This window comes from Peromyscus maniculatus, chromosome 3, assembly GCF_049852395.1.
Source record: "Peromyscus maniculatus bairdii isolate BWxNUB_F1_BW_parent chromosome 3, HU_Pman_BW_mat_3.1, whole genome shotgun sequence".
NCBI classification, from domain to species: domain Eukaryota; kingdom Metazoa; phylum Chordata; class Mammalia; order Rodentia; family Cricetidae; genus Peromyscus; species Peromyscus maniculatus.
Genome location: NC_134854.1, coordinates 165,405,070 through 165,432,340, shown reverse-complemented (window position 1 = coordinate 165,432,340; position 27,271 = coordinate 165,405,070). Strand labels below are relative to the sequence as shown.

At 47.9% G+C, this 27,271-nt stretch overlaps 1 protein-coding gene across 4 annotated transcripts in view; it reads left to right on the top strand.

Annotated features, from left to right (window-relative positions):
• Bcat1 (branched chain amino acid transaminase 1) overlaps window positions 1–27,271 on the top strand; it is a 95,127-nt gene that overhangs the window by 41,555 nt on the left and 26,301 nt on the right. For all 4 annotated transcript variants that reach the window (XM_016008322.3, XM_006990044.4, XM_016008323.3 and 1 more), the window contains exons 3-6: window positions 503–703; window positions 8,127–8,237; window positions 9,816–9,935; window positions 22,318–22,481. In XM_016008322.3, the coding sequence (XP_015863808.1) occupies window positions 503–703; window positions 8,127–8,237; window positions 9,816–9,935; window positions 22,318–22,481 (596 nt within the window). The remainder of the gene's footprint in view (window positions 1–502; window positions 704–8,126; window positions 8,238–9,815; window positions 9,936–22,317; window positions 22,482–27,271) is intronic.

Sequence of the window (27,271 nt, the reverse complement as noted above, 5' to 3'; positions counted from 1 at the left end):
TGCCATGGTGCTTATGTCGGGGTCAGAGGACAGCTTGTGGGAGTTGGTTCTTCTTCTACCACGTGGGTCCCGGGGATCAAGTTCAGGTTGTCAGGCTTGGCGGCAAGCGCCTTTATTGCTAAGCCCTCTTGCCAGCCCTGATCAGAGATTTTAAATAATTGGCTGAACTCTGGGCACAGGTTTGGTCCGTTTGGTTCTTACAGTGTTATGGTGTTACGTTTGGGTTGTTGTTTGAGACTTGCTTTGTTTATTAGACAAGGTTGGTGAACTTCTGAACCTTCTGCCTCCACGTCTTTAGTGGTGCTGGGGGTTAAACCCAGGGCTTCCTGCATGCTGGGCAAGCACTCCACCAACCGAAGCATGTCCTCAGACCCCTAGTGTTAAATTCTGTGCTAGTTGCAAACATCAAGGGATGCCTTTCACATTTGGACCTTTGGACTGTTTAGCCAGTGCGGTGTGGTTCTGATCATTTCTCCTTCCCATCCTCCTTTTTCTTCCACAGGCCAAAGACCTTGTCATTACACCAGCCACAGTCTTAAAGGAAAAGCCAGACCCCGACTCTCTGGTGTTTGGAGCTACGTTTACCGACCACATGCTGACGGTGGAGTGGTCCTTGGCATCTGGATGGGAGAAACCTCACATTAAGCCTTTTGAAAACTTGTCTATACATCCTGCTGCCTCGGTTTTACACTATGGCGTGGAAGTAAGTGCTTGCGAGCTGGCGGGGGCTGGGATTCTCCTCCTTGCAACTTTCTCTGGGCTGGGAAAGGCTCTGCTGTCTTTACTGAAGGTTGCCATAGATGTCTTCAGATTTCTCCTGCAGCCAAATGGATTGAAGATAAATCTAAGAACTAACTTCACAGACTGTCTTGGTTTATCTGTGGTGCTAGTGTAAAGAATGTCTCTCTCTCTCTCTCTCTCTCTCTCTCTCTCTCTCTCTCTCTCTCTCTGTCTGTCTGTCTATCTATCTATCTCTCTATATCTATCTATCTATCTATCTATCATCTATCTCTCTCTATATCTATCTATCTATCTATCTATCTATCTATCTATCTATCTATCTATCATCCATATATATATAAACTTAGATCGCATAGGAAGGATAGTTAGGAAAATTAGAAGTCCAAGAGCCCACACCAAGCCAGGTGTGGTGGCCATGACTGCAATCTCAGCATTTGGCAAGCTAAGCAGGGTGTCTGACAGAAGGTTCAAGGCTAGCCTAGACTACACAGTTCATTCCAGGCTAGCCCAGGTGGGCCATAGAATGACACCTCAAGGAACCCCAAAGCCATGACTATTTTGTTAAGTTCCCTCTTTCTTAGATCGTTGAGTGATTGAGAAAGGTCATAGGATGAGATGCCTGTGCTCACTGCTGTCATGTTACCAGGCTGTGGTTTTGCCTAGGATAGGGTGGGGTTGAATGTGCTCCTTCATGCTTGAGTGATTGGAGAATCCACTTCCTGGCCGTCGGCAGATACACAGTCAATCACATCTGCAGAACACTGCCCCCTTCCCTCGCCCCTACATTTCATTTTATGGGATAGCTTTTCCCAGAATATTGAAGGTGCTAGAGATCTACCAAGGGATTGAAAAAGGACCATAGGAAAAAATATCAATAGCTATGATAAAATAACCATTTCCGAATACTGAATTCCAATGCTGTGCTTTCTAGAGAGCTTGTACTTTATAGATCATTCTTATTGAATTATTTGTGTGTAGAGTTCAGATTTCCCACCTTACCTTGGAACCCACTCATTTAATGAGTGTGCATCAGTGTTCAGGGCTGGAGAGAGGGCTCCGTGGTTAGCAGCACTTGCTGCTCCTGCAGAGGACCAGAGTTCAGTCCTCAGCACCCATTTTAGGCAGCTCACAGCTCAGTCTCCAAGGAGATCAAATGCCCTCTTCATGCCTCTGGGCAAGCACACACACACACACACACACACACACACACACACACACACACACACACACAGAGAGAGACATGGACATACATACAATAAAGGAATCTTAAAAAAAAAAACAAATATTTCAGTTTAAATTGAGGGTCTAGAGGCGGACAGGGATGGGGTTCAAGTTCTGCCTCAGGTGCTCCTGGAGGGTTATGGAACTTGGGAAGTACAGTCATTTATGATTTAATACTTTTGTTTAAGTTGGGTACTGATATTACCTTTAGTTTTTTCATTACATTTATTGTGTTGGGGGGGGCATTCCACGTCTGCATGTGGACATCAGAGGATAACTCGTGGGAACTGGCTCTCTTTTCTAAGTGGGTGTCTGTTCTCGACCTTCGGGTGTGAGACTTAGCAGCAAGGCCCTTCACTTGATGACCCTTCCCGCCCACCCTGTAGAGGATCTGTGTTCTTAAAAGTGTAAGATCAGGAACTGCACTCAAGGCGGTAGGGCAGGGGTGCTCAGATTCGGGTGCTGCAGCCCTTCAATACAGTCCTCACGCTGTCACCCCGCCCCGAAACAAAATGGTCTTGTTGCTACTTCATAACTAATTCTGCTACAGTTATGAATCACAATGTAAATATCTCATGTACAGGATATCTGAAATTTGACCCCTGTGAAAGGGTCATTCAATCCCCGAGGGGTTTCCACCCCCAGGTGGAGAACCACGGCTGTAGAGCCCTGCCTGGTGCCAAGGGAAAATGCATGTGATAACCCAGTCTATGCAGTTCCATACTTTAGAGTGAGTGACTTAAGCATGCAGCAAGCACAAAGTCAAAGCATGGATAGCAGCTCCAAAGACTCGGCAGACAGATAGCAAAGCATGCTCAGGTTGAGGCGCTCATAGCATCTGGAAGAGACAGCCTGGGTAGCCCCATTGAGAAAACAAAAGTCACACCATTAAATTGGTGCTCACAGCACCCTGGAAAAGGGACTGGGGGTGTCTTTGTTCAGACACCCTGAGTGCTGCAGAGCTGGTCTGATCATGGGTTGGGAGTCATGGCCTCGGGGGTCTGCTGGAGTTCCCAGCTGAAAGCAGGCTGATCTGTCCTTGAACCAGCTTCTGGCTTCGGATTCCCACCACAGACATTTTTAAACGTGGGATAAATAGTGGTACTGTTTTACTTTCCAGCTCTTCTCAAGGACACAGTGTTTTTTGCTGTTTTCTTTGCTCTCCATCACAGGGTGAGGGTGTGCCCACTCCAGGTTTGGAGGACACTTGGGGTAAACACCCTTGGGTCTGAAGTGAGAGGGGCCAGCCTTGCCTGGAGAGTGAGCTACTTAGTGAGCTCAGAAGCATGCTGCTGCCCTTTACTGCTGGTGTCCATTGCATGACCCCCGACCCAGTGGTGTCCTCTGTTCCAGAGGCCATCAAAGCAAATCCCTGGCACCTGTTGTTTTCTAAAGATGGGTCTCCTGTAGCCTAGGCTGGCCTCCAGCTTATAGCTGAAGTTGGCCTTGAACTCCCAATTCTGCCTCTACCTCCCAGGTGCTAGGATTACAGGTGTGTACCACCCGCCAGGTCGAGCGGGTCTAAGTTTCTCTCCCAACTGACTCCTAGTTGATGCACTGGGCTGAGTTCTTAGGCTGTTCATGCCAAGCCCTTTGCCTCAAATGGCGGGTGAACTGACCATTTCAGAAAAGGCTGCCGGTAACCTGGTGGCTTCTAGGACCCTGATTCTCAGACTTAACACTCAGAATTACAGTGGGTTTCTGATTTCCATTCCTTTTTGAATCTATGTAACCTAAATGCACAGGCACCATAGGCTGAGGACTGCTGGCCTGCAGGAAACGAATTAGGAAGAATTAACGTTGTTTTTGAAGTTTAAAGATTTGGGGTTTTGAAGTAGATCAACTGAAATTCCAGCTTGACTTTTTTATATTATTATTATTATTATTATTATTATTATTATTATCATCATCGGTGGCAGGTTGGCTTCCAACTCATAACAATCCTCCTGCTTCAGCCTCCCAAATGCTGGGATTGCAGTTAAAAAATAACAGGTCTGGGGACGTAGATCAGTGTTCAAGCACTTACCTCACGTAAATAAAACCCTGTGTTCCACCTCCAGCCTGAAAACATAAGAGAAAACAAAAATAGTCCTCAAATTAGAGTTGTTCTGTCAGAGCGAAAGCCACAACCTTTCCCGTATTATGACCTAATAAAAACAGAGCGCTCCTTTCTTTATGAGGCTTCGTAGCTAGACTAAGTTACCAGAAGTGTCTTCATTAAGACCTAGTGTGGACCCGACACTGCTGGGGTGACTGAGAACCCGAGACTAGATAACCCAGGGACCTAGGGTAAAACCAAATGTGACTGTTCTAAAAGAAGTAGCAATAAAATGACTCCTCCTTAGAGAAGCTTCCTCCTCCAGCAGATGGGAACACATACAGAAACCCACAGGCAGACATTATGTAGAGAGTGAGAGACCTTGGAACACTCAGCCCTAAATGGGATGTCTCCATCAAATCCCCTCAGAGCTCAGGGGACAACCACCCCCGCCCTCACTCCCGCCCTCCTCACTCCACCCCCCCCCCAAAAAAGGAGGCAGAAAGAGTGTAAGAGGGGATGGAGGACCCCAGGAGAACAAGACCCCCTAAGTCAACATGAGCAAAGCTCATATGAACTCACAGAGACTGAGCAGCATGCACAGGTCTGCTGCACCAGGTCCTCTGTGTTTATATTTTGGCTTCCAGTTTAGTGTTTTTATGAGATTCCTGAGTGTGTGAACGAGTGGGTCCCTGATTCTTGTGCCTTCACATGTTTTCCTTCTGTTCATTTTGTCCAGTTCTGATGTGTTGTTTTTTGTTTTATCATGTTGTATTTTATTGTTATCACTTGGAAGCCTGTTTTCTAATGAGAGACAAAAAGGGAGGTGAGGTGAGGGGGAATTGGGAAGCGAAGGAGGAGGAGAAACAATCAGGATATATTATGTGAGAAAAAAATCTATTTTCAATAAAAGAAAAAGAAACTAGATTGAGGGTGGGGATGCAGCTCAGGGTAAAGGCTCCTCTGTTGTCACACAGGAAGCTCTGGGTTTGAGCACCACACTCTTGGGCAGGTGGTCCTGACCAGCCTTGATGGAGACACGAGGGGCCACTGAAGCAGACAGAGGCTCAGGGCCACTGGGCAGGGGCTGCTGGGAAAGTACATATTTGGATTCCATCTAGAAAGGAAGTTTGTGATCCAGGTGTGCATGGCCCTTGGCCTTTTGCCTACTTGCCCAGCTGTGGAGTGTAGTTACTGGGATCTGAGGGCAGCAGGAGTTCATTTACAAGTCCCTGAAGCAGTAGTTTTCCATCGCGTGCCCTTGTCCAGGCTTTCGGGTGAGTCTTTGTTCTCCTGGGAACGTTCTTGTGCATGGAGGCAGGTGTGTGGTGTGTGAAACACAGCTCTGGTCCAAAGGCAGTAAGAGGGAAGGTTATCCTGAGTCCACAGTGGCCATGGCCTGGGCACATGGAATCAGGTCGCCCTGAATGACATGGCTCCACCATGAAAGTAGCTACATGAACCTTTCATAGTCACAGGACAAGTCACCAGTCAGGGCACATACAGAAGGAACTGCTGGCGACATTAGTCAGCGCCTTATAAAATGTACTGATTGGGACATCAGGGAGCAGGCTCAAGAAGTCCTGCCATCCGATGATGTTCTCAGCTTCTGGTTTATGATCTCTTGATAGTGATTCACGAAAGAATGTGAAGTTAGAACACAAGTGGGTAATTAATGGCTATGGAGATTGAAGATAATGCAGGGTGATTGGGCTCTGGATCTACAACATTCCAACTCTCCACAGTTATGGAATGTTCTGAGGGATCATCAGCTTTATGTCTGTTTTTCAGAGAACTGAAGTTCACAAATCTTTCCTTCTCTCTCTCTCTCTCTCTCTCTCTCTCTCTCTCTCTCTCTGTCTGTCTCTGTCTCTCTCTCTCTCTCTGTCTCTCTCTCTCTCTGTCTCTCTCTCTCTCTCTCTCTCTCTCTCTCTCTCTCTCTCTCTCTCTCTGTCTCTCTCGACCTTGCTTGTCACTCTTTAGACACTTTCTACCTTGTTCTCTAATCCAAGGACTCAGTGACTTGGGACTGAGGTTCGGCTGGCTGTCCAGCAAGCCCCGGAGATCTGTCTGTCCCTCGAGCTGGGATTACAAGCCTGAACCACCATGCCTGGCTTTGATTACGTGGATTCTGGGACTTGAACTCAGGTCCTCATGTTTACTTGTGTGTATCTATGTGAGCGTGTGTGTGTGTGTGTGTGTGTGTGTGTGTGTGTGTGTGTGTGTGTGTTGCCATGGTGCACCTGTGGAGGTCAGAGGACAATCCACAGGAGTCAGTTTTCTCCTCGCATGGGTTCCGGGGTTTGAACTCAGGTCATGGAGGCAATCATCTTTATCTGTTGAGCCATTTTGTCTGCTCATCATTATTTTATTATCAGTTCTCTAGTAAGCATCATTTTAATATTTTGTGTGACGAAACAGCTACTCCACAGCACTCCACAGCTTCCTTTGGTGTGCTGTGGCCTTAGGGGAAGCAACCTCACCTTGGCCAGGAGTTTGTGAGTCAAACTAATCACATTTCTTTCACGGACACTGTTTTTACTTGAAAGGACATGATATAATTACTTTGATTGGGGCATTTAGCAGATGTTCCCTTGAGGAAAAAACACCAATGCCATTTTGGGTGCATTGATGAACATTTGTTACCAGTGGTTTCCTTCTTTCTGGAGGGATTAGTGGAATTTGGAGAGCTAGTGATGTAGGCAGTTGGTAGAGTAGATATTTGCATGCACACAGCCCTGGGATCAATCAATACTTGGTACCGAGAGAAAGAGGAAGAGGCCCAGAGAGGTGTCCCAGTGGTTAAAGTACTTCTGCCTGTGGAGAAGACCCCGGTTCATGACTGCTCACAACCACCTCTACCCTTGTTCCCCGGGACCAGGACCCTTTTCTGGCCCCTGAACACACTAGGCAGACACACTCATATACGTTAAAATAAATTGAAAAGAGGAAGGAAAAGAAAGAAATTAAAAGAATTTTCTGTCAGGTTGACTGAGCTCTGAGCAGGCTGTTGATGTCAGCCTTTGGAGGCTGACCCACCTACCTCTCTCAGTCACTGGTTTTTCCAAACCACTGAACATTACAGATTGATAAATAAAGATATTGTAAGGGCGAGGACTCCTCTGAGGGCATCTTGATGTGCCAGATTAACCTGATCAAGTCCCTGGACTGTAGATGTAACCAACCGTCTTATTAAATAAGAAACACAGAACCAATGTAAAGAAGAAAGCCAAGAGGTCAGAGCTCAGAGTTAAAACCTTACCCTTCCTCCTGCGGTGCTCCTACCTCTCTGAAAGAGACCTACTTCCTATGTGTTTATCTTTATATAGTCTTTCTGTTCTGCCTTCTCATTGATTGTAAACCCAAACACATGACTGCCTTGTCACTGCCTGTCTGTAGAGACTTCCAGGTCTTCTATGGTATTGAGATTAAAGGCGTGTGCCACCACCGCCATGCTCTTGCTATGGCTCTAATAGCTCTGACCCCCAAGGCAACTTTATTTATTAACATACAATTAAAATCACATTTCAGTACAAATAAAATACCACCACACTGGACTTCTCTTCATTTCCTTCTGGTGAGACAGGACTTCTAGGGTGTCTCATTGTGAGCCTAGAGGGTAGTGGGGAGCAGTGGTTACCCTGTTATGGGTGCACACCTTCAGTTGTTCAGTCGTCCATGAAGCTGGCACTGTCAGGAAGAAATCTTGGCATGTGTGAGTTAAGTCCCCATCAGGTGGTAAGGTGGTCAGAGCAGTCCTGTATGAGCAGGACCTTGAGAAAGGACTGTCTCCAAAAACTAGACTAACAGTTGGTCCCTCCCCTCCTTCCCTTCCCCATCCTCGTTCTCAGCTCCTGGCCAGCAGTGGGTAGAGGTGGTATCAGTACGCTTTGGGTATCAGTACGCTTTGGATCTTCCCTTCCTGATTGTCCATCAGGTCGAGTACTGAAAGGAGGACCCCTTTCCTCCCCTTCTCTCCCCCATTGCGCCCCCTTCCCCGCCCCCCTCCATTCCAGTTATTCTAACATGTTCAATCAACTGTTCATCTGAAGTTGAAGCCAAGGGCAGCAACTTCACCACTAAGATTGTCTTCAGTCACCTCCTGACACCTTTCTCTCTTCCTCAGCTGTTTGAAGGCTTGAAGGCTTTTCGAGGAGTCGATAACAAGATCCGATTGTTTCGGCCTGAACTCAACATGAAGAGAATGTGCCGATCTGCTCTGCGGGCTACTTTGCCGGTATGCACATTGGTGTTCACTTCTATTTCATGAGTTGTTCCAGTCTTACATCAAAAACAAAACAAAACAAAAACCTTTCCTGAATAATTGCATCAGGTTTTCCACAAACTTCATGAAGGCCGACATTATCTATGCAATGCCCTTCTGTTAAAGGTCAGAGGACACCTTGCAAGAGCCAATTCTCTCAACCACATGGTTTGATGGCAAGTGCCTTAACCTGCTGAGCCATTTTAAGGCATTTATTGTACATTTTAATGCCTTTGTGTAGAGAGGAAAATTAAAACTCAGCCTAGGGGAAGTAAACCACTTGTCTGTGGTCACTCAGGAGGGTGAGAAAGCAGGCTGAGGTTTCTTTGATTTCCCAGCCAAGTATTCATGGCATCGATTAAACTTCATCTCTGGCCAGCTGCACCCACGACTTGGCTTGTTGACATGGGTTGGCAGTGTCGATGGTCACCCTAGTGTCTGGCATCCCTGCACTGTGATCATGGGGGAGGGTCAGCCCCTCAGCTAGTGGGTGGTGCTGCTCTACCTTGTGTAGCTCTTCCTATCTCTGAAAGGGTCCCTCTCTGGCCTGTGGCCATGAGGAAACTGCTCGAACATTTTACAAAGCCTGTTTTGTAACCCATGGGTTAAGGGGACATCCCCCGAGGGATCAGCTGCCCCTTGTCTTTCTGACCAGTGTTCAGGATGTCATAACATGCACTGGTGACATTCCACACCGGTGTCCCACAGCAGCTTCTGGTCTTGAAAAACCAGGAGTCCTTAAATTTCAAACATGCAAATTTTATCTCTATTTTTCCTTCATGGTTTGTGTTATGTTTTTCCTGGGTAAGAAGTTGTTTTGGGCCTTAAAGTTGCAGATTTCATCTATTCTAAAAACAGAAGTCATGATGTTTTGTTATACTTGTTCATAATATCCAGTTATAATTGAGAATATAAGAGGCCACAGATGTCAATTTTTAAATAGAAGTCCTAATATTTTGTTAGATTTGAGTATAAAATCCAATTATAATTGATTTAGGAGTTTGAGGCCACAGACGTCCATTTTAAAATTAAAAAAATCGTAATTTGTTACATTTGAATGTAAAACCTAATTATAACTGATGTGGGAGTGTGGTAGAGAGGGATCTAATTTCTTTATCAAAAATCTCATTTATTTGTTTGTTTATTTGGGGGGAAGGAGGCAGTGTGGAGTTCAGAAGTCAGCTTTGCCTTCTCTACTCCGTGGGTTCTGGGGATCAACTCAGGTCATCGGGCAGCGATAACACGTGTCTTTACATGCTGAGCCATCTGAGGCCTCAGGAGATCTGATTTTTTATCTTTTCCTTATGAATAATTCACACTTACATAATTTTCTATCTTGTTAAAGGGTCCACAGATTTTTTTTAAGTGTTTGTTACGGATACCTTTCGTGGTGTTTCATGTTGGGGAGAATGAATAGAAGTTGCTTGTTCAGGAGCTGACCAGGACTGTAAGACGGGAGCCGTCTTGGAAACAAGAGTTTCTGTTGGCTCTCTGTTGAAGGTCTGCATTGGCGTCCTTGGTTGGTGTTCATTAGGGATTCTGTCTTTTCAGGTGTTTGACCAGGAGGAGCTTCTAGAATGCATTCGGCAGCTGATACAGATAGACCAAGAGTGGGTCCCCTATTCCACCTCTGCCAGTCTCTACGTCCGCCCCACATTTATTGGGACTGAGGTAAACCTGACTCTATTTGGGGGAAGGATTTTATGATTAAAAAGCTTTTCAAAAATTATGGTCTGTAGAGCGAGATCCAGGACAGGCACCAAAACTACACAGAGAAACCCTGTCTCGAAAACCGCCCCACCCCCCCCCCAAAAAAAAAATTACCTATTTTGCGTATGTGCACAAGTGAGCATGTGTGCCACGGTGTGTGTGGAGGTCAGAGACCATCCTGGGAGCTGGTTCTGAAGTAATCCTTATGAGCAGAGGACGCCCCAAAACCAAGTTGTCAGCACCAAGGAGATCAGTTTGCCCCAGAGAGACAGAGTCAGGGAATAAGAGGCAAAGAGATAGAGGACGAGGGAGAAGGGGGAGGGATGTCCTGGGGTGGTATGGCGACCCAAAGGTCTGCCTCTGGATAGAGAGGAGACAGACACGGCCCATAGGCAAATGGCGGTTTATAAAGGGAACGGGGAACCTTGGGTTAGGATGGGGTGTTTGATTGGGCATGTTAATTGGGTGAGCCAAAGAGGGGCTTTTGCTCTAATACTGTGATAGCTGGACCTTGGTAGTCAACCTCAGGAGGAGGAAGTGGCCAGATAAGGGAGTGGACCTTGGTGGCTGGCTTTAGGAATGTGGTCTAAGGGTTTTTTAGTAAGGCAGAGGGAAGAGGGAGAAGGATGCAACCTGGGCCATGCTTGCTGCATCCTGGCTGGCTAGAGTTCCCTCAGGTTCTCCCTTCTACTGTGTGGGTTCTGGGGATGGAATCGGGTTCTTGTGCTCAGCAGCAAGCGGCTTCCTCTTCACTGAGCCGTCTTGTGCGAGACTGAAGCCGGGGATGAGCACTGTTGCTCAGCTTAGCCTCCGACATGCCTCTTTCTTGATCCTTCAGTATGTGGTTTGAGTAATGCCCCCCCTCCCCATCCCAGTTCCGTTCATCCTCCCAACTGTGAAGGCCATCCTTCCTGTGGAAGATGAGATAGCAGATATTCTAGGTTTGCGGGGTGACGGTTTGTCACCATCAAATCGGTAACTAGGCAGTTCACTCAGGACTAACTGAAGGGAAAGGCATGGTGATGTTTGCCCTCCCCTGATCAAGACTAGTCCGAGCTTGCAGGGGTGTGCCTCCCCCATGACAGACCTCTGGGTGTGGATGTGACCGTGCTGTAGAGGTTATGGGAGAGGGCTTGGTTTTATTTTCATTTTCCTGAATTCTCAGCATCTCTTGGTAAAGAATGGGAAGAGAGGGTCCCAGTCCAAAGAACAATTACTGAAAATGTAATTCATGAGGAGCCTTTGGGAGCTGGAAGGGAGGGACGGTTTGAACAACAAAAGGGTTGAGGGGTGGGCCTAGCTTGTTGGCAAGTGTCCCTACCCCCTGAGCTGTCCTGCCAGTCCCACTTTTTATAAGATAAATGTATTGCAGATGGTTTCCCTGTCTGTTACTGGCATCTTTTGAGAAACAAGCATTTAGTTGTTTTCAGATTCATTCATTTCAATTTACGCATGTTTCACCTACATGTATGTGTACTTACCACATGTGTGCTTGGTGCCTCAGGAGGCCAGAAGAGAGCATTGGATCACCTGGAACTGGATGGCTGTGAACTGCTATATGGGTGCTGGGAACCGAACCCAGGTCCTTTGTTTCTCTGTGTAGCCCTGGCTGTCCTGCACTTGCTCTGGAGACCAGGCTGGCCTTGAACTCAGAGTCCTCCTGCCTCTGGCCTCCCAAGTGCTGGGATTAAAAGCCTGTGACATCTCACCTGGCTCCTGAGGCTTGAATTCCTGATCCTCCTGCAAGTGCTAGGGTGGCAGGCTTGGGGTGACCCACCGGACTCAAACGTTTAGTATAAAGTTATTGTTTGCATTTTGTGGTTTCTGTGCTTTGTGTTTTAAAGGCTTCCTCTCTTGGTCATTCTTCTGTTCTAAAGTTTCTATTTCCTTTAAACATCGTCCATATGGATGTGGACTTTGTGCTGAAGAACTCGCTTTCTCCATGTAGACACCAAGTTGTCCAATCCATCCCCTGGCTGGCCTGTTTTTCCACGTTGATTGCAGCGCCTGCTCACAGCACATCAGGGTTTCATTGAGAAAGTCGAGGGCTTTCTACCACGTTTGCCCTTTAAGAACGAGAGTGTGGTTTCTTGACACGTGTGCCCTGCTGTGGGCCTTCTTTCAGTGTTGGGCCCTTGTTCACCTGACCTGTTGGTCTCTGCCCCCTCACACACTCAGCTGTGGTTATTGGCCTCTCTGAAGATTCTTAACTGTAGAAGTTAGTGTGGGGCTTGGCCTGTTGTTGACAAGACTTCCTCTGGGGAGATGCAGCACACGTCTACTTACCCCAGATAGGGAGCCCATGACCGACTGAAGTACGGAGACTGTCAAAGCCCACCTTGGTGAACCAGTGAGCTTTATTGTTCTGTACAGGAATATGGGGCAGGGGTTACTCGCAGGGGCAGAAATGACCTGAGACAGCTGCATCACCAAATCCCAGCACAGATGACAGCTCACAAAAGCCGGGGCCTGGAGCACAGTCTGCGGGCAGATTAAGAGGTGGAGAATGTCCTTTCCAAGTCTGGTCTAAATCTCTTCTAAGCAGATGGGGGGTTGCTTCTTCCGGCAGCTGGTCTGGCCTGAGAGTCGTCTTTGTAGCTTAGCTTTTCTGAGAGGAACCCTCAGCTTTTATTGCTTATTCTGGCAGGGACCGGCCTAGTGAATCTGGTCAGGTTCAGGGACCTTCTGAAGCTGTTTCAAGTTGTTTACCTAAAAGCTAAAGAAGCATCCCTGATGGATGGGATGTTGGAGGATGCTGTTACACAGCACCTTGTTTGTTCTTCACTGCATTTGTCGTTGAGACAAGGTCTCATGTATTCCTGCTAGCTGAGAATGTACCTGAGAATGAGACTACCTTGATTGTACCGGGTCGGCCTTCCCAGTGCTTGGGCTGCAGGTTTGAGCACAGTGCTTGCCACCCCACCCCCATCCTGCCCCGCCTTTTTGAGGGTCAGGGTCTCACCCTCTCTCTCCGACCAACCTCAAATTTACGGTAAACCTCCTGCCTCTGCCTCCAGAGTGGGATTGCAAGCGTGCACCCCCACATCTGGCTCTGTGTTTGCTCTCTCTTCCTCTCGGCACAGCGCTTGAGCTGGTAGGTGGAGCGGCATCGTCAGAGCTGTGGGGGGATCCTGGCTGAGGAGACTCCTAGTCCTGTGGACCACCTCTTGCTGCGCCGCCCTGTAGCTCGGAGCAGGCTCCAGCAGCCCCATCCGTAACAGGCCAGACAGAAAATAAATAGCCTTGGTTTTGTAGGCCACTCAGCCCTGTCCTGTCAGTAGAAAGCAAGCAAGCACATCCCATCACACTGGAAAGGAAGGAGCAGGCTGACAGGCGGGGGGGCCAATAATGACATGTCCGTGGGTGACATGCTGTGTTCTCCTCTTGACTATTTCCCAGAGTCCCTGTGCACTTGACCATGTGGACATTTCTGCTTAGGACTGATTTTAAATTTCCCAGCCAGTGTATCTCAGGTCCTGCTACCACGGTCTGTCTTCTCCTAAGTGCTCATTTTCGCAGTTTCAACACTGAGTGTCGAGCTCTGGGACCACATCCCCTGTCATTTATGTCACCATGTCACCGTTGGCTTCATTTCCATGTGACCTGAGTGGCTGGGGGTGAGACCTTGATTCAGGAATGCAGGAGGCAGCTTTGCTCTGTAGGAGCTGAGGCGAGCAGCATGGGAGATGAAGGAGGAGGAGGAGGACAAGGTGGAGGTCTTCCTGAATTCCAGGGCTGCATCTGGGCACTCCGGGCTGTGTTGGGCTGGCATCTGTGAGGTGTCTTTAGCCCAGCAGTTAAGCCACAGAGGAAAAGGATGCAGTACTTATATAGAGATGCCAGGTTTCTCTGTCCTTCTCTGCTCACTCGGTGGGTCATTTGTGGAGTCACTGTTCTCAGAAGTGACTTTCAGAGTTCCTGAAATGTAAGCCAGGTTATCTGTTATCACCTGAACCCACAGAGCAGAGCTATGATCTATGGCAAACCTGTGGGAGGCCACCAATGTATTGCTCAGCTGGGTGACCTTCAAATGTAGTGACTTTTGTATGAGACAAGGTCTCATGTATCTCAGATGGGCCTGAACTCACTATGTAGCTCAGGCTGGCCTTGACTGTACAGTGATCCTCCTGCCTCAGGCTCTCAAGTGTTTGAGATTACAGTTGCATGCCATGGTGCCTGCCTCTATACATTTTCTGTAAAGAATGTCTTACTAAGGTTCAGTTGTCTTTCCACAAATACTTGATAAAAACCTGGAGTGACAGGGCTGGAGAGATGGCTCAGTGGCTAAGAACTCTTGGCTCTTGCAGAGGACTTGAGTTTAGTTTCCAACACCTATATGGCAGCTCACAACCATCTGTATTTCCATTTCCAGGGCATTCGAAGCCCTCTTCTGGCCTCTGCAGGGACCAGGCACACACACAGTGCACTTACACACATGTAGGCAAACACGTGGAGTAAAATGCAAGATGAAATGATCCTGCACTTTATGGAGCTCACTGGTTATCGAAACGGAGGGAAATAGTAGCTGTAAGATGACTGCACATTAGTCTACACTGGACAAGCAGGGTGCTGGAGCGGCAAGTCCCACAGGCCTAACTCAGGCGAGGGGCACTTGCTCCCTGAAATGACACCTCCATGATGTATAAGATGGGGTGGAAGTGCTTAGATGGGGTGAGATGTGTCTTAGCATGGTTGGTTACTTTGTCACAGCGAGTTAACTAACTATCCCGTCACTGTGGATAAATACTGTGACCAAAAGCAGCTTGGGAGTTTCTTTCAGGTTACCTAAGGCTCCTGGAGGAGAGAGTTTGTCAAGGCAGGGAAGGTGTGGCAACGGGCAGAGAGAAAGGTGGGGGTCGGGAAGTTGGCTGATCACATTTTCATCCACTAGGGAAGGGGGAGGGAGGTGGTTGGAAACATAGGAGAAGGGATCAGAACATAAACCCGCAAAGCCCTGCTGCCCAGGCACACAATTCCCCCAGCAGGCTTGTGCCTCCTAAAGATTCCACAGCCTTTCCCAGACATCACCACCAACCCCAGTGTTCAAATCGGGGCCTCAAATGAGGACCCAAGTCCAGCTGGAGGGATTTACTCTTGTGACCTCACAGGATGTTATGCCCCGCCTTAAAGGCCCTGTGTCCTTGGCCAGTCACATCATAGCCATGACGGTCTATCCTTACTGTCAGCTTGGCTGGGTTTGGAAATACGTACGTAGGAGATGCACATCTGGGCATGTCTGTGAGGGCATTAGCAGAGAGGTTAACTGAGGAGGGAGACCTGTCCTTCAATGTCACCCATCATGTGTCCCTACCTAAGTCAAAGGGAACCTGAACTGACCGCCGTCTGTCCCTCTTCCTGACTGAGGACGGTGTGACCAGACACTTGACACTTCCTGTGTTCTTCCTTCATTACGTGGCTTCTGACCAGTGTGGGAAAAATCCCTACTGTAGGGAGTCAGGGCTTCGACGTGGATTTGGGGGACATAATTCAGCTGCTGGTAGGGATGGGGAAGGCAGGAGAGAATGTGGAGCGGGGAGGGACGAGAAATTAAATGAACACATGATGTCTGAGCTGGGGATACAGAGAGCGTGAGGGCTGGGGGGGGGGCGGGGAGGGGGAAGCAACAGAGTGTACGTTCAGGGGAGGTCGTGGGTACTGTACTGGTTATTGTTATTATTGTGTGTGAGTTTTCATCCCCATGTATGGACATGCACCACATGTGTGCCTGGTGCCCAAGGAGGCCAGAAGAGGGGACCTCTGGGCCCTCAGCCCTGTGGCACCCTTCATTTACAGATTCTTTGTCATTTTTCTTATTTTAATTTTTAAAAAAGGTTTATTTTTAATTCAGTGTATGTGTGTGTGTGTGTGTCTCTGTGTGTGTGTGTCTGTGTCTGTGTGTGTCTGTGTCTGTGTGTGTGTGTGTGCAGTTGCTGGTAGAGGCCAGAAGAGGGCTTTGAACTCTTGAGAGCTGGAGTTGCCCGTGCTGTGAGTCGTCTGACTTGGGTGCTGGGAACTGAACTCTGGTCCTGGAAGAGCAGCAAGCTCTCTTCACCCCTTGAGCCATCTCTCCAGCCAAGTTGTTCTTCATTTTCTTCTTCTTTTAAAGGTCTATGTAGCCCCAAACTTATGTAGCTAAAGTGGCCCTGACCTCCTGATCCTCCTGCCTCAATCTCCTAAGTGCTGGCATGACAGGCATATGCCACAGTACCTAGCTCCATTTTCTCCTCTAACTCTGAAATCTTTTAAAGAAGTAGTCTCTGATTGAAGGAAAAAGCTAGCTGGTCTCGTTGGTAGCTGTGAGCCGGCTGGTCCCAGGAGCCTTAGTCTGTGCCTTTGCTGGCTTTGCTGGTTAGAACCGTCCGGAGCAGCCCCCCCACCCCCCACCCTGTGCTCTCTGCCTCTGAGGCCACACTGTTTCTAATGGAATTTCTCGGCTCACTGGCTCCTTTCTGCCATCCTTCAAATAACTAGTGACACCCCGCCCTTCTGTGAGGGATTCTGGGTGACCCAGAAAGAAGTGGTGATTCTCACAGTGAAGTAGGCTTTGTTTCACATCACACCTAAGAATCATTCCTCTCTGCAGAGTGCAAAGGGGTTTGACTATTGCGAAGCTTAGCGTAGGCAGTAAAAATCTCTCCCGTCTTGTCTCTGTCTCTCCTTCTGTGTACAGAAACACATAAACATATATAAAGGCACTGGTGTTTCTGCCTCAGCATGGTCTCTTGAAGCAGCGTTTTACACCCGAAAGACTACATCCTTTTCCATTCTTTATTCAGATTCGATGAGGATACTAAGTCTAGCATTGCTCCTGATCAGGCTGGGGTGTAGCTTAGTGGTCTGCACTGACCTAATGTGTACATTAAACTCCCAACATCTCCCCAGAAACTCCCCCACCCCAAGAAGGAGCTAGTGGTGGCATGTACCTGTAATCACAGCCCTTGGGAGGCTGAAGCAGGAGGATTGCTCTGAGTTTGAGGCCAGCCTGGGCCGCATAGTGAGACCCTGCCTCCCAAAGCCAAAACAAAAGCCCCCTGAAATGTCCCGGAGAGGATCAGACTCGTTGCTTGCAGCCCCCATCAGCTGCTGACACCCACACTTCCCCTGGGTTACGTGGCTTTGTTTTAGTTGATCAGAAACACAGCTGTCATCCAAGGACCCTGTTGACTGTCATCCGACTGATAGCACATAATACAACTCTAACACGAGCACAGGATCTTAATTGCTTTCCAGGGTAGAAGTGAGAAGCTTTAGTCAGGGATCCTGAGGGGAGAAGCGCCTGTCACCAAGCTGCTTCTCGGAGCCTAGAATGACATTTGACTCACGCTCAGTGTTGAAATGGCATTGAGACTTTCTCCCACCTGCTCCTCCAGGAGAGCCAGTGAATTCTTTTATTTATTTATTTATTTTTATTTCATCTTTATTTTATGTCTATGAGCATTTTGTCTGCATGTGTATCTGTGCACATGGGTACTGTGCTCCCTTGAGGCCAGAAGAGGGCATCGGATCTCCTAGAGTTGGAATTACAGCTGGTTGGGAACCTCCATGTGGGTTTTGGGAACTGAACCCTGGTCCTCTGCAAGAGCAACAAGTGCTCTTAACCGCTGAGCCGTCCGCCCCCCTCCCTCAATGAGTTCTTTTCATGGAAAGACAATGAATGCAGGTGTGGTCCACAGAGGACCTTGCAGATGTGAATGGACCCGGCTTAAATTTAGAAGGTACGAAGTTACATTCTCAGATGCAGCTTTGGCTAGCATTGAAAAATGCTAACGTATAACTTAGCTGTTGCTAAGGATACAGATATGAATGAAATGATTAATCAAGAACAGATATGAATGAAATGACTCATCAAGATGCTTTTTCTAGAGGCAGATTTGATGGAGGTGCTGAATCCTGCCTTTCTCCTTCTGTCTGCTCTCTTCCGCCCCCTGGTGGAATAAATGCAAATGAAGCACAGTTACAAAGTGAAATTTGCTTTTGCTTTGGTACTGCTGTTGAAACCTAGAGGGCTTTGTATTCTCCGCCACACATCTTCCTCCTCAGCCCGAACGAGGTAAAATTCAGTACAGAAAAAAAAATTCTGTTTTAGGTGATTGTTATTTTTTTGATAGAATGCAAATTGCATTGGCTTATGTAAATCCAGTGAGGTGTTCCAGAATTCATGTGGTAGGTGACAAAGTGTTATTGGGTTGTACATCAGAAAGACAGTCTGTTCAGAATTTAGAAGATAAATGTGGCCTTCAGGTGGCAGTTAGCACATTGGACCTGCAATTTACTCAGAGTGGCCTCTCTGGATTCCTTCTTGTTTGTATCAGTTACTCTCCAGTTGTGATAAAATGTGGTGAGCAAGGCAACTTATAGAAGAAAGAGTTTATTTGGGGCTGTGATTCAAGAGGGAATCCCTCATGGTGGAGGAGACTAGCAGGAAGCCAGAGATCACTTCTTCACCACTAACGTAAGAAAGTCAGTGAGGCTGCAAACTGTCAGCCCTCAGGAAGTGAGGCCCTGCTGCGGGGCGAAAGTTCCTCCCAGTTCTTATCTTCCTCAAGGGAATCCAGAGACAAAGCTCATCTTGCAAAGCAGAGCTTGAATTCCAAAGAGAACCCGCAGTGGGCTGATGATGGGTAAATCTAATTAATCTTATCAATAAGAGCCAGGAGTCAATGTCAGAGTAAAAACCTGAAAGATCAGAGAAGCAGGGGAGCAGCCCAGTCGCTTCCTCCCTCTTCTGTTCCTCCATCCAAAAGGGCTGAGATTCTGTCTCCGCCCCACCTTACCAATCCTCTCTCCTCTCTGTACAGTCCTCCAGACCTCTATGGTTTACTAGGGCTAGCTCCGTCCTCTGACTCCAAGCAAGCTTTATTGTCTGAACACAAACAAAATATTCCACAACAGGCTGACCTGTTAACGGGAGGAGAGCCCAGTGGACTCTGGGTTGTGGATTTTGACATTTTACTTTGCATTAGTGTTGTTAATTGTACCCAGGGGTCTCATGACGTTTTCACTTCCTCCCGTAATGTATCTGGAGCCGTTTGTTCTCCCCCCATTGCCCCCCCCCTCGTGAACCCCTCCTCTTCCAGGCTAGTTGTACTGGGTTTACCCGGCATTTTTATGGGTATTTATAAGGTGAGTGGTGTGTATGGGGTAAGGTGACCCCTTTTCCCTCTGGTGATGGTGGCCAGGCTTTCCCTTTTAGGGTATTTCTTCCTACCAGTTTCTAGAAAAGCCCACAGGGCAGAGGGGGTGACAACCGCCAGGAGAGTGTTACAATGAAGCCAGGACCCGCTGGTGTTGGCATGTAGCCCCTGGGAATGTGCCCTCCGGGGTGCCCTCACTTCTGGCACAGTAGAAGTATCCCGATGGCCACTTAGCCGCAGGAGCGCTCTGAGCAGAGGCACAGCTGAGCCGCAGCAGCCGGATACCTCCATCCAGTCCTGCCCACTCAGGGTCAGTGCCATTTCTTCAGAGCTGGGAGGAACAGTGTGTGTTTACGCACAGCCTCCTACAGTGTGTGTTCACGCACAGCCTCCCACAGTGTGTGTTCACACACAGCCTCCCTCCCCAGTGAAAGGACAGTGGAGTCCAGGATCTTCATCCTGCATGGGGGTGAGGGGAGGAGATTCCCATGTTCCGACAAAGTTCCTATTAAAGAACGGACACTTGCCTGGTGTGGTGGCACACACCTTTAATCCCAGCACTCAGGAGGCAGAGGAGGCGGATCCCTATAAGTTCCAGAATAGCCAGGACTATGTAGAGAGACTGCTCCCCCTCAAAAAAACCAAACCAAACCAATAACAGCAAAAACCAACCCCAAACCAGCCCCAAAGCAAAGGCTTTATGGGCTCCCTGACTGGTCTCTGGCTCAGTCACAGTTGACCATCAGTTTGTTCTAGGGTCTCAGCCCCCTGCTTGGTCTTCCTGATAGAGAGAGGTGGAGGCTGTTAGGTGACATTGTTACCTACCCAGGCAGTGTGTGTGTGTGTGTGTGTGTGTGTGTGTGTGTGTGTGTGTGTGTGTGCACGCTCTCATGCGCGCACGCATCACGGCACAGGAGTACAGGTGCACAGGCTAGAAGTCAGCTTCTGAGGTTGTTCTCCTGTTTCACCTTGTTGAGGTGAGATCTGGCTGCCATGTTGTGTACCACAGGCTAGCCGGCCAACAAGCTTCTGGTGGATTGTCTTGTCTCCTCTTCCCACCTCACTGGAGGAGTGCAGGGGTTACAGACACATCCCACCATATCTGGATTTTTAACATTGGTCCTGGGGATTGAACTGAGGTACTCAGGCTTACACGGCAAATATGCCATCTCATCAGCCAACAGAGTTTTTCAAGGCTTACAGATATTTACCATCCAGTTGTTCTTCTCCTCCTTCTCCTTTTCCTCCTCCTTCTCCTTCTCCTCCTCTTCCTCCTCCTTCCTTCTTCTTCCTCTTCCTCCTTTTTTTTTTTCCAAGCCAGGGTTTCTCTGTGTAGCCCAGAACTCACACTGTAGACCAAGCTGGCCTTGAACTCAGAGATCTGCCTGTCTCTGTCTCCCAAGTAGTGGGATTAAAGGCGTGCGACGTCTCCACTCAGCTACCACCTGGTTCCTAATGGGTGGACCCCGATAGACAGTGCAGTGGAGGCAGGTGTATTGGAAATGCAGGTAAAAGGCCACTTGAGAGCCCAGCGTCAGCTTGTCATGCAGACAGCATGAGGCGTGCAGCATCCAGAGTCTCTGTCACTCTTAGATATTTATTTATTATATATACAGCATATATGACTACAGGCCAGAAGAGGGCACCAGATCTCATTACAGATGGTTGTGAGCCACCATGTGGTTGCTGGGAATTGAACTCAGGACCTTTGGAAGAGCAGTCAGTGCTCTTAACCTCTGAGCCATCTCTTTATGGCTGCCATCCACTGGGATGTAGGCAGGGCAGGCTGCGGCGGTGCAGGCAGGGCAGGCTGCGGCAGTGCGGGCAGGGCAGGCTGCAGTGGTGTGGGCAGGGCAGGGCAGGCTGCAGTGGTGTGGGCAGGGCAGGGCAGGGCAGGGCAGGGCAGGCTGCAGCAGTATGGGCAGGGCAAGGCAGGGCAGGCTGCAGGGGTGTGGGCAGGGCAGGCTGCAGGGGTGTGGGCAGGGCAGGCTGCGGTGTGAGCAGGGCAGGGCAGGGCAGGCTGCGGCAGCCCAGGCAGGGCAGGCTGCAGCGGTTAGCCCATCATGGGCCATCCTGGTTGGTTTGTCTGTTCCTGAGGTCTTGCACTACAAAGCTGACTGGAGACAGACCATTCTCCCTTTATGACACTCGGCCTCTAGGACTTTCAGTCTCTAATAATCCACTGACCCGACTTAAGAGCCTCCCTCATGTTGGAGGAATTTGTAGGTTTCTGGTACTTGTGGAAAAGGCTATCTTTTATTTATTTATTATTTAAAGATTTATTTATTTTTATTTTATGTGCATGGTTGTTTGCCTGCATTTTTGTATGTACGCTATGTGTGTGCAGTACTTGTGATGGCCAGAAGAGGGCACTGGATCCCCTGACAGTCGAGTTATGAACAGCTGTGGGCTTCCATGTGGGTGCTGGGAACTGAACCTGGGTCCCCTACAAGAGCAGCTAGTGCTGTTAGCTACTGGACCACCTCTCCAGCTCCCTGTTCATGCTGTGAGCTCTGGATCATTCTCTCCTGTCCTTTTGATGTTATTTCTCCCGTCTGTCTTTGCCTCTAGAAAAGCTACCCTCTCTGCTGCCTTTTCTGTGCCTTCCAGGCAGGCGTGATCACAGCCTCACTCCCCATCTGCTCTCTGCTCACTGTCCTCACATGTTCTGGAGTGCCCAGCAGCAGGCTGGGAGAAGAGCTGAAGGGGTTAGAGACAGACTCCTCACCTGCTGTTGGCAATAGCAGCAACTGCAACCGAAAGATGTGTTTTTCCCTCTAAAATCATAGCTCAGAAAGCAAACCAAAATGAAACTTAAAGCTTTAAAAATTACAATTATTTATGTGTGTGCAGGGTGGGGATGCAGGAATGTGCATGCCATAGCATGTGTGTGGCGGTGAGGAGACAGCTTATCGGGTCAGTCTCTTCTTCCCACCGTGTGATGTCCAGGGATCATCACAAGTGAGTTGAGTCTGCAGGCCTGGCAGCAAGCAAGCGCCTTTACCTACTGGGCCATCTTGTGTCCCCTCTGGTCCTGCCCCTCCCACCCCAGGACTTAAATACCCATTGTCAGTGTTTTCTTTAAAAGGCTTTGTGTCACTGGACTTCGGTTGGGTACTCCTCTGGGAGGTGGGCACAGGTCTATTCTAGACTTTAAGAAGGATGTTCCACTGTCCATTACAGAGGTGTGCATTTTCTCTTTATTACAGCAATCTCTTGGAGTCAAGAAGCCATGCAGAGCCTTGCTCTTTGTGATCCTGAGCCCTGTGGGACCTTATTTTTCTAGCGGAACCTTTAATCCAGTGTCACTGTGGGCCAATCCAAAGTATGTCAGAGCCTGGCAAGGTGGAACTGGGGACTGCAAGATCGGCGGGTAAGTCAGTCTGGGTGTCCTTCCTGACTGGTGGTGGCTGTCTGCTGCGTGGTGTCCTAGGGGGCATAGCTCTTTGTGGTTTAGCTCTGTAAATGTACTAGCTGTTGGTGTTACTTGTGGCCCCTCTAAGGTAGTGGTGACAGTGATGACGGAGTGGCACTGTGCTGTGAACCAGTATCCCTGAGCTCTGCCCCTCTCCAGCCACAGGGCGGTCCTGGGGTCCTGGGATTGATCCTCTCAGTTGCTATGGATGGGCAGGCGTACCTGCTGTGAAGGGGCGGAGGAAAGCCCTGCATTGGTAACGTCTGGCCAGTCTCCCAGACTGTGTGCAGCTGGCAAGAAATGAAAGAGTACTGGAGATGTGCTGGCCAGTTTCAGGGTGGACTTGGCCCTAATTCACAATGCCCCTCGATGTATAGAAGAGGATTAAGTACACACATGTCACAGCCAGGACAGAGACACTCCTGGAAAGTGACTTTCAAGGATGTCCTGGGAGGGTTAGGAAGGTTGAACCCAGCGACAGGCCTCTGAGATACGGGGGATGTGAAAGGTCTTCCACAAGCCCCAGGTGCTCTCCACTCACAGTGACAACCTTTTCTAGAGCATTTCTGGAAGATGGCCTTCTCCAGAAAAACTATATGTAGCAGGCTTTCTCTGACTGCCAGCCCCCAAATCACGACACGGAGCCTTTTTATTATCATGAATACTTGGCCTTAGCTTACGCTCATTTCTAGATAGCTCTTATAGCTTATTTTAACCTGTTTCTCTTCATCTACATTTTGCCTCGGGGCTTTTTCCCTCTTTATTCCTTCTGTATGTCTTTTCTGCTTTTTCTGCTTGGCTGGCTTGGCAGCTACCCAGCTGGCTGTCCCTGGCATCTCCCTCTCCCCCCTCCTCTCTCACTCCTAGATTCCTCCTCCTGCTTATTCCTTCTGTCCGCCAGCCCTCCTGTCCCTCTACTCACTGGCTATTGGCTGCTCGGCTTTTTATTAGACCAATTAGGCAGGCAAGGTGAAACAAATGCAACACATCTCTACATAGTTAGAGAAATGCAGCATAAACAAATGCAACACATCTCTACATAGGTAGAGAAATATTCTACAACAACCACAGATTCAGAGCTTCAGGTCTATTCCTTCAGTCTTTGTATGTGTAATATTGTTACATCTAACTTCCGCAGTATTTGCTACAGAGGAACAAGACTTAGAATTATAGTCTCCCTTTAAAACAGCAAATGGGGGCTGGAGAGACAGCTCAACAGTTCAGAGTACTTGCTGCTCCTCTAGAGAACCTGAGTTTGCTGTATGTCAGGAGGCTTGCAGCAACCTGTAACTCCAGCTCCCAGCAATCTGATGCTTTCTTTTGGCCTTTGTAGGCACCTGCACACGACATAAGCAGACACACACAAGCGAACACAGACGCGTGTGGAGAGTGTATATTTGTGTTGCTGGAATATCAGTGTTCATGTTATCTTTCACCATAAATGCCAGTGAGCCGAGGCAGGGACGGAAGCTTTAATTAAGGTGTGCTTTATTCGGTCTGTGATCTGAGATGACAGTAGAATTCCATCTTTACATCTCGTCTCACATCTCGTTTGCAGCCAGCAAGCAGTATGGGGTTGGGGGTGGAGTTAGGCACAAAGCAGCCCGTTTGGAGCTCAGCCAGGTGTCAGGGCAGTTTTCTGAGACCCATGGTGTCCTTGTCTGTCCTGTTTTTAAATCTATGTGTGTGAGCATTTTGCCTGCATGCAAGTTTGTAAATTGTGTTCTTGTCTAGTGTCCTTGGAGGCCAGAAGAGGGCTTTGGATCCCCTGAAATTGTACTTCTAGGTGACTGTGAGTGGCCATGTGAGTGCTGAACCCAGGTCCTTTGCAAGAGAAGCAAGCATTCTTAACCACTGGGCCATCTTCCCAGCCTCCCTGTCTCTTGTTACAGGTTCTTACACTTTCATCATTCTTTGGATACTTGTGCTCAGTCTCTGCTTGGAATGTGAATAGTGTAGACCAGGGCGATGGTAGAGAGGTTAACCTAGAACAAACTAGTAACAGCACGCATGCGTGAAGCTGTTCATATAGGTGTCTAGATTCTCTGCATGTCTCCTTATAGGACAGAATGTTAAAGTTCCCTCCTCATCCTTCATGCCACCATTATTCATACAATTGGTCACTTCTTGCCCCTTCTAGGGTCTTGTCTGTCCACGTTGCTGACCTCGGGTCCCATGTCACCTATTCCATGTCATCAGTTTCAAAGTCAGTCAGCCTCTTTCCCACTTCGAGCTGTTCCCAACCTTCCTGTGGGGAATGTGTGTCATGGTGGGCCCTAGGCCATCATCATGGTGCCACATGAAGACATTAACCCCATTCCCAGAGTGCCTTGTCATAGTGAGTTGGCAAATTCGTAGGTCCTGAGGATTAGGGTGCAGACATCACTTCGGGGAGAGAATATTCTGCTTCTGGTTTTGAGGTGCCACCTGCATTAAATTGTGGGGATTGTCCAGCCATTTCATGTGTTAACATCGTGTGCTACTGTGTTCTTTACACATCAGGGAATAATAAAACCAGCACACTTTGGGCTTCCATTTGCAGCCACTAAACAGAGAGAGAAGAAAATGTAGGCCATTTAAACATTACAGAAGCTTGGGACTTCAGTTTCCAAACCTCTAGAGCCTGAGGCATTCTGGGATAAATGAGATGTATTGGCTTAAGTAGCTGTTTCCCACGTGGCTCACAGCCAGGCCTGAGTTTCAGGCTAATTCTCACATCCTGCTTCTCCTCGTTCCTCTCTCGGGGCAGCATTTGTTTAATTAAACACTTATCTATCCTGCAGTTACTTTATTCACTTGTGTGTCTGTGTGTCGATGCATATGCCATGGCATGCAAGGCAGGTCAGAACACAGTTCATGGGAGTTGTGTCTCTCTTTTTCCTGGGTGGGTCCTGGGGGTCAAACTCAGGTCATCAGGCTTGGCAGCAAAAACCTTTACCTGCTGAGCCATCTTGCTGGTCCAGGGCAGTATTTTAAGGGAAGTGTTTGAAGAAAACAGGTCGGTTTATTGGAGCCTCAATCCAGAGTATGGCTTATGGTTTTCTCGGCTGAGACAATGTCAAGTGTACCTTAACCAGGCTTGGATTTGGAGACCACCAATTCTTCAAAATTATAAGTGGATTATAATAATTAGAGATGTTGGGGGGAGAAAGACTCAGGTCTGACATGTGCTCTCTGTCCTTGAAAGAAAGAAAGAGAGAGAGAAGGAGGGAGGGAGGGAGGGAGGGAGAGAGAGAGAGAGAGAAAGAGAGAGAGAGAGAGAGAGAGAGAGAGAGAGAGAGAGAGAGAGAGAGAGAGAGAGAAGAGAGAGAGAAGGAGGGAGGGAGGGAAGGAGGAAGGGAGGGAAGGGAGAGAGAGAGAGAAAGGGAGAGAGATAGTGTGTGAGTTATTTGCTGGAAATCAGATTCAATGCTTTGTGCATGCTGGGAAATGCTTTCCCACTGAACTACATCCTCAGTCACTGTTTTGTATATTCTTATGAAAAGTAATAAATGGGGTTGAAGAGGTGGCTCAGTGGTTAAGGGCACTGTTTGCTCTTGCAGAAGATCTGAGTTCAGTTTACAGCAGTCATATGGTGGCTCACAGCCAACTGTAACTCCAATTCCAGAGGATCCAATCCCTTCTTCTGGTCCTCACAGGCACTGAAGTGTTTATCTAAATTGTTTTATCATTAATAAAAACTCAGGAGTCAGATATTGGGGTAAAAACCTGATAGATCAGGAAAGCAGCAGAAGAGTGACCAGCTGACCCTGATCTCCAGGCTTCCCAGATTGAAAGGCCCCTGAACCTTTCTAAGCCCCTTCTTATTCCTTCCTATACCTCTCTGTTGTTTTGTATCCTGTGTTCTCCAAAATCTCTATGGCTAATTCCGGTTAGCTAGTTGTTGACTCCACCTCCTGATTCAAGGCTAACTTTATTGACAGTCTTGGACTGTCAAAGTATGATCAAATTTCCCCCTTTTTGTCTAAATAAAAAGGAAAGGATTTAACTCTATCACAGTAAAACTATATACAATAAGAACAATTATCAGGTAAGAACTACATTCATAATGTCCAGTCCATTTGTATTTGGCAGATTTGGAGAAATTATTATCTATCTTATCTTGATGAGTCCACAGTTTTATACCTAAACCACTTTTTATCATAACTTGTATTGCTATCCTAAAAGTATCTTTTTAGACCTTAAAACATTTTCTTAGATAAACTACTTAAGCTTTTATATCTCTCAACTTTTACATCTCTTTTGTAAGTTCCTTTTCTGAAATTGGTAACAAAGAAAATGGTATAACTATCTAGTCTTCAATCCCATCAGAGACCAGAGAAGGATGGATGAAATATTATCTATAAGCAGGAAATACAGAACAAACAACTTCTAAAACTATAGAAATAATAGAGACATCTGGCTGCCTGGACAGTCACCTAAGTTAATGGGGCATCCATCTTTTCAGCCTAGAATGTCTGACAGACTTTTCTGTGAAGCAGGAATTTTGAAGGACTGTCCTACTTTGTCTTGGCAAAGTTGGGCAGTCCTTTCTTTTGTGTCCTGTTTGTCCAGTTTGGGCAGCATGATGTCAACAGTCAACAAGGGCAGCTTCTTGCCCAATGGCTAACTTTGCCACAAATGAAAGCAAACTCCATATGGAGGTTCTTCAATGCCCATCATCTTCTCTGAAGTAAATTGGTGCTGCCAGGAACAGATGTAGCTCACTGTCATGAAAAGCCTTATGTTATTAAAATATCTCAAATGCC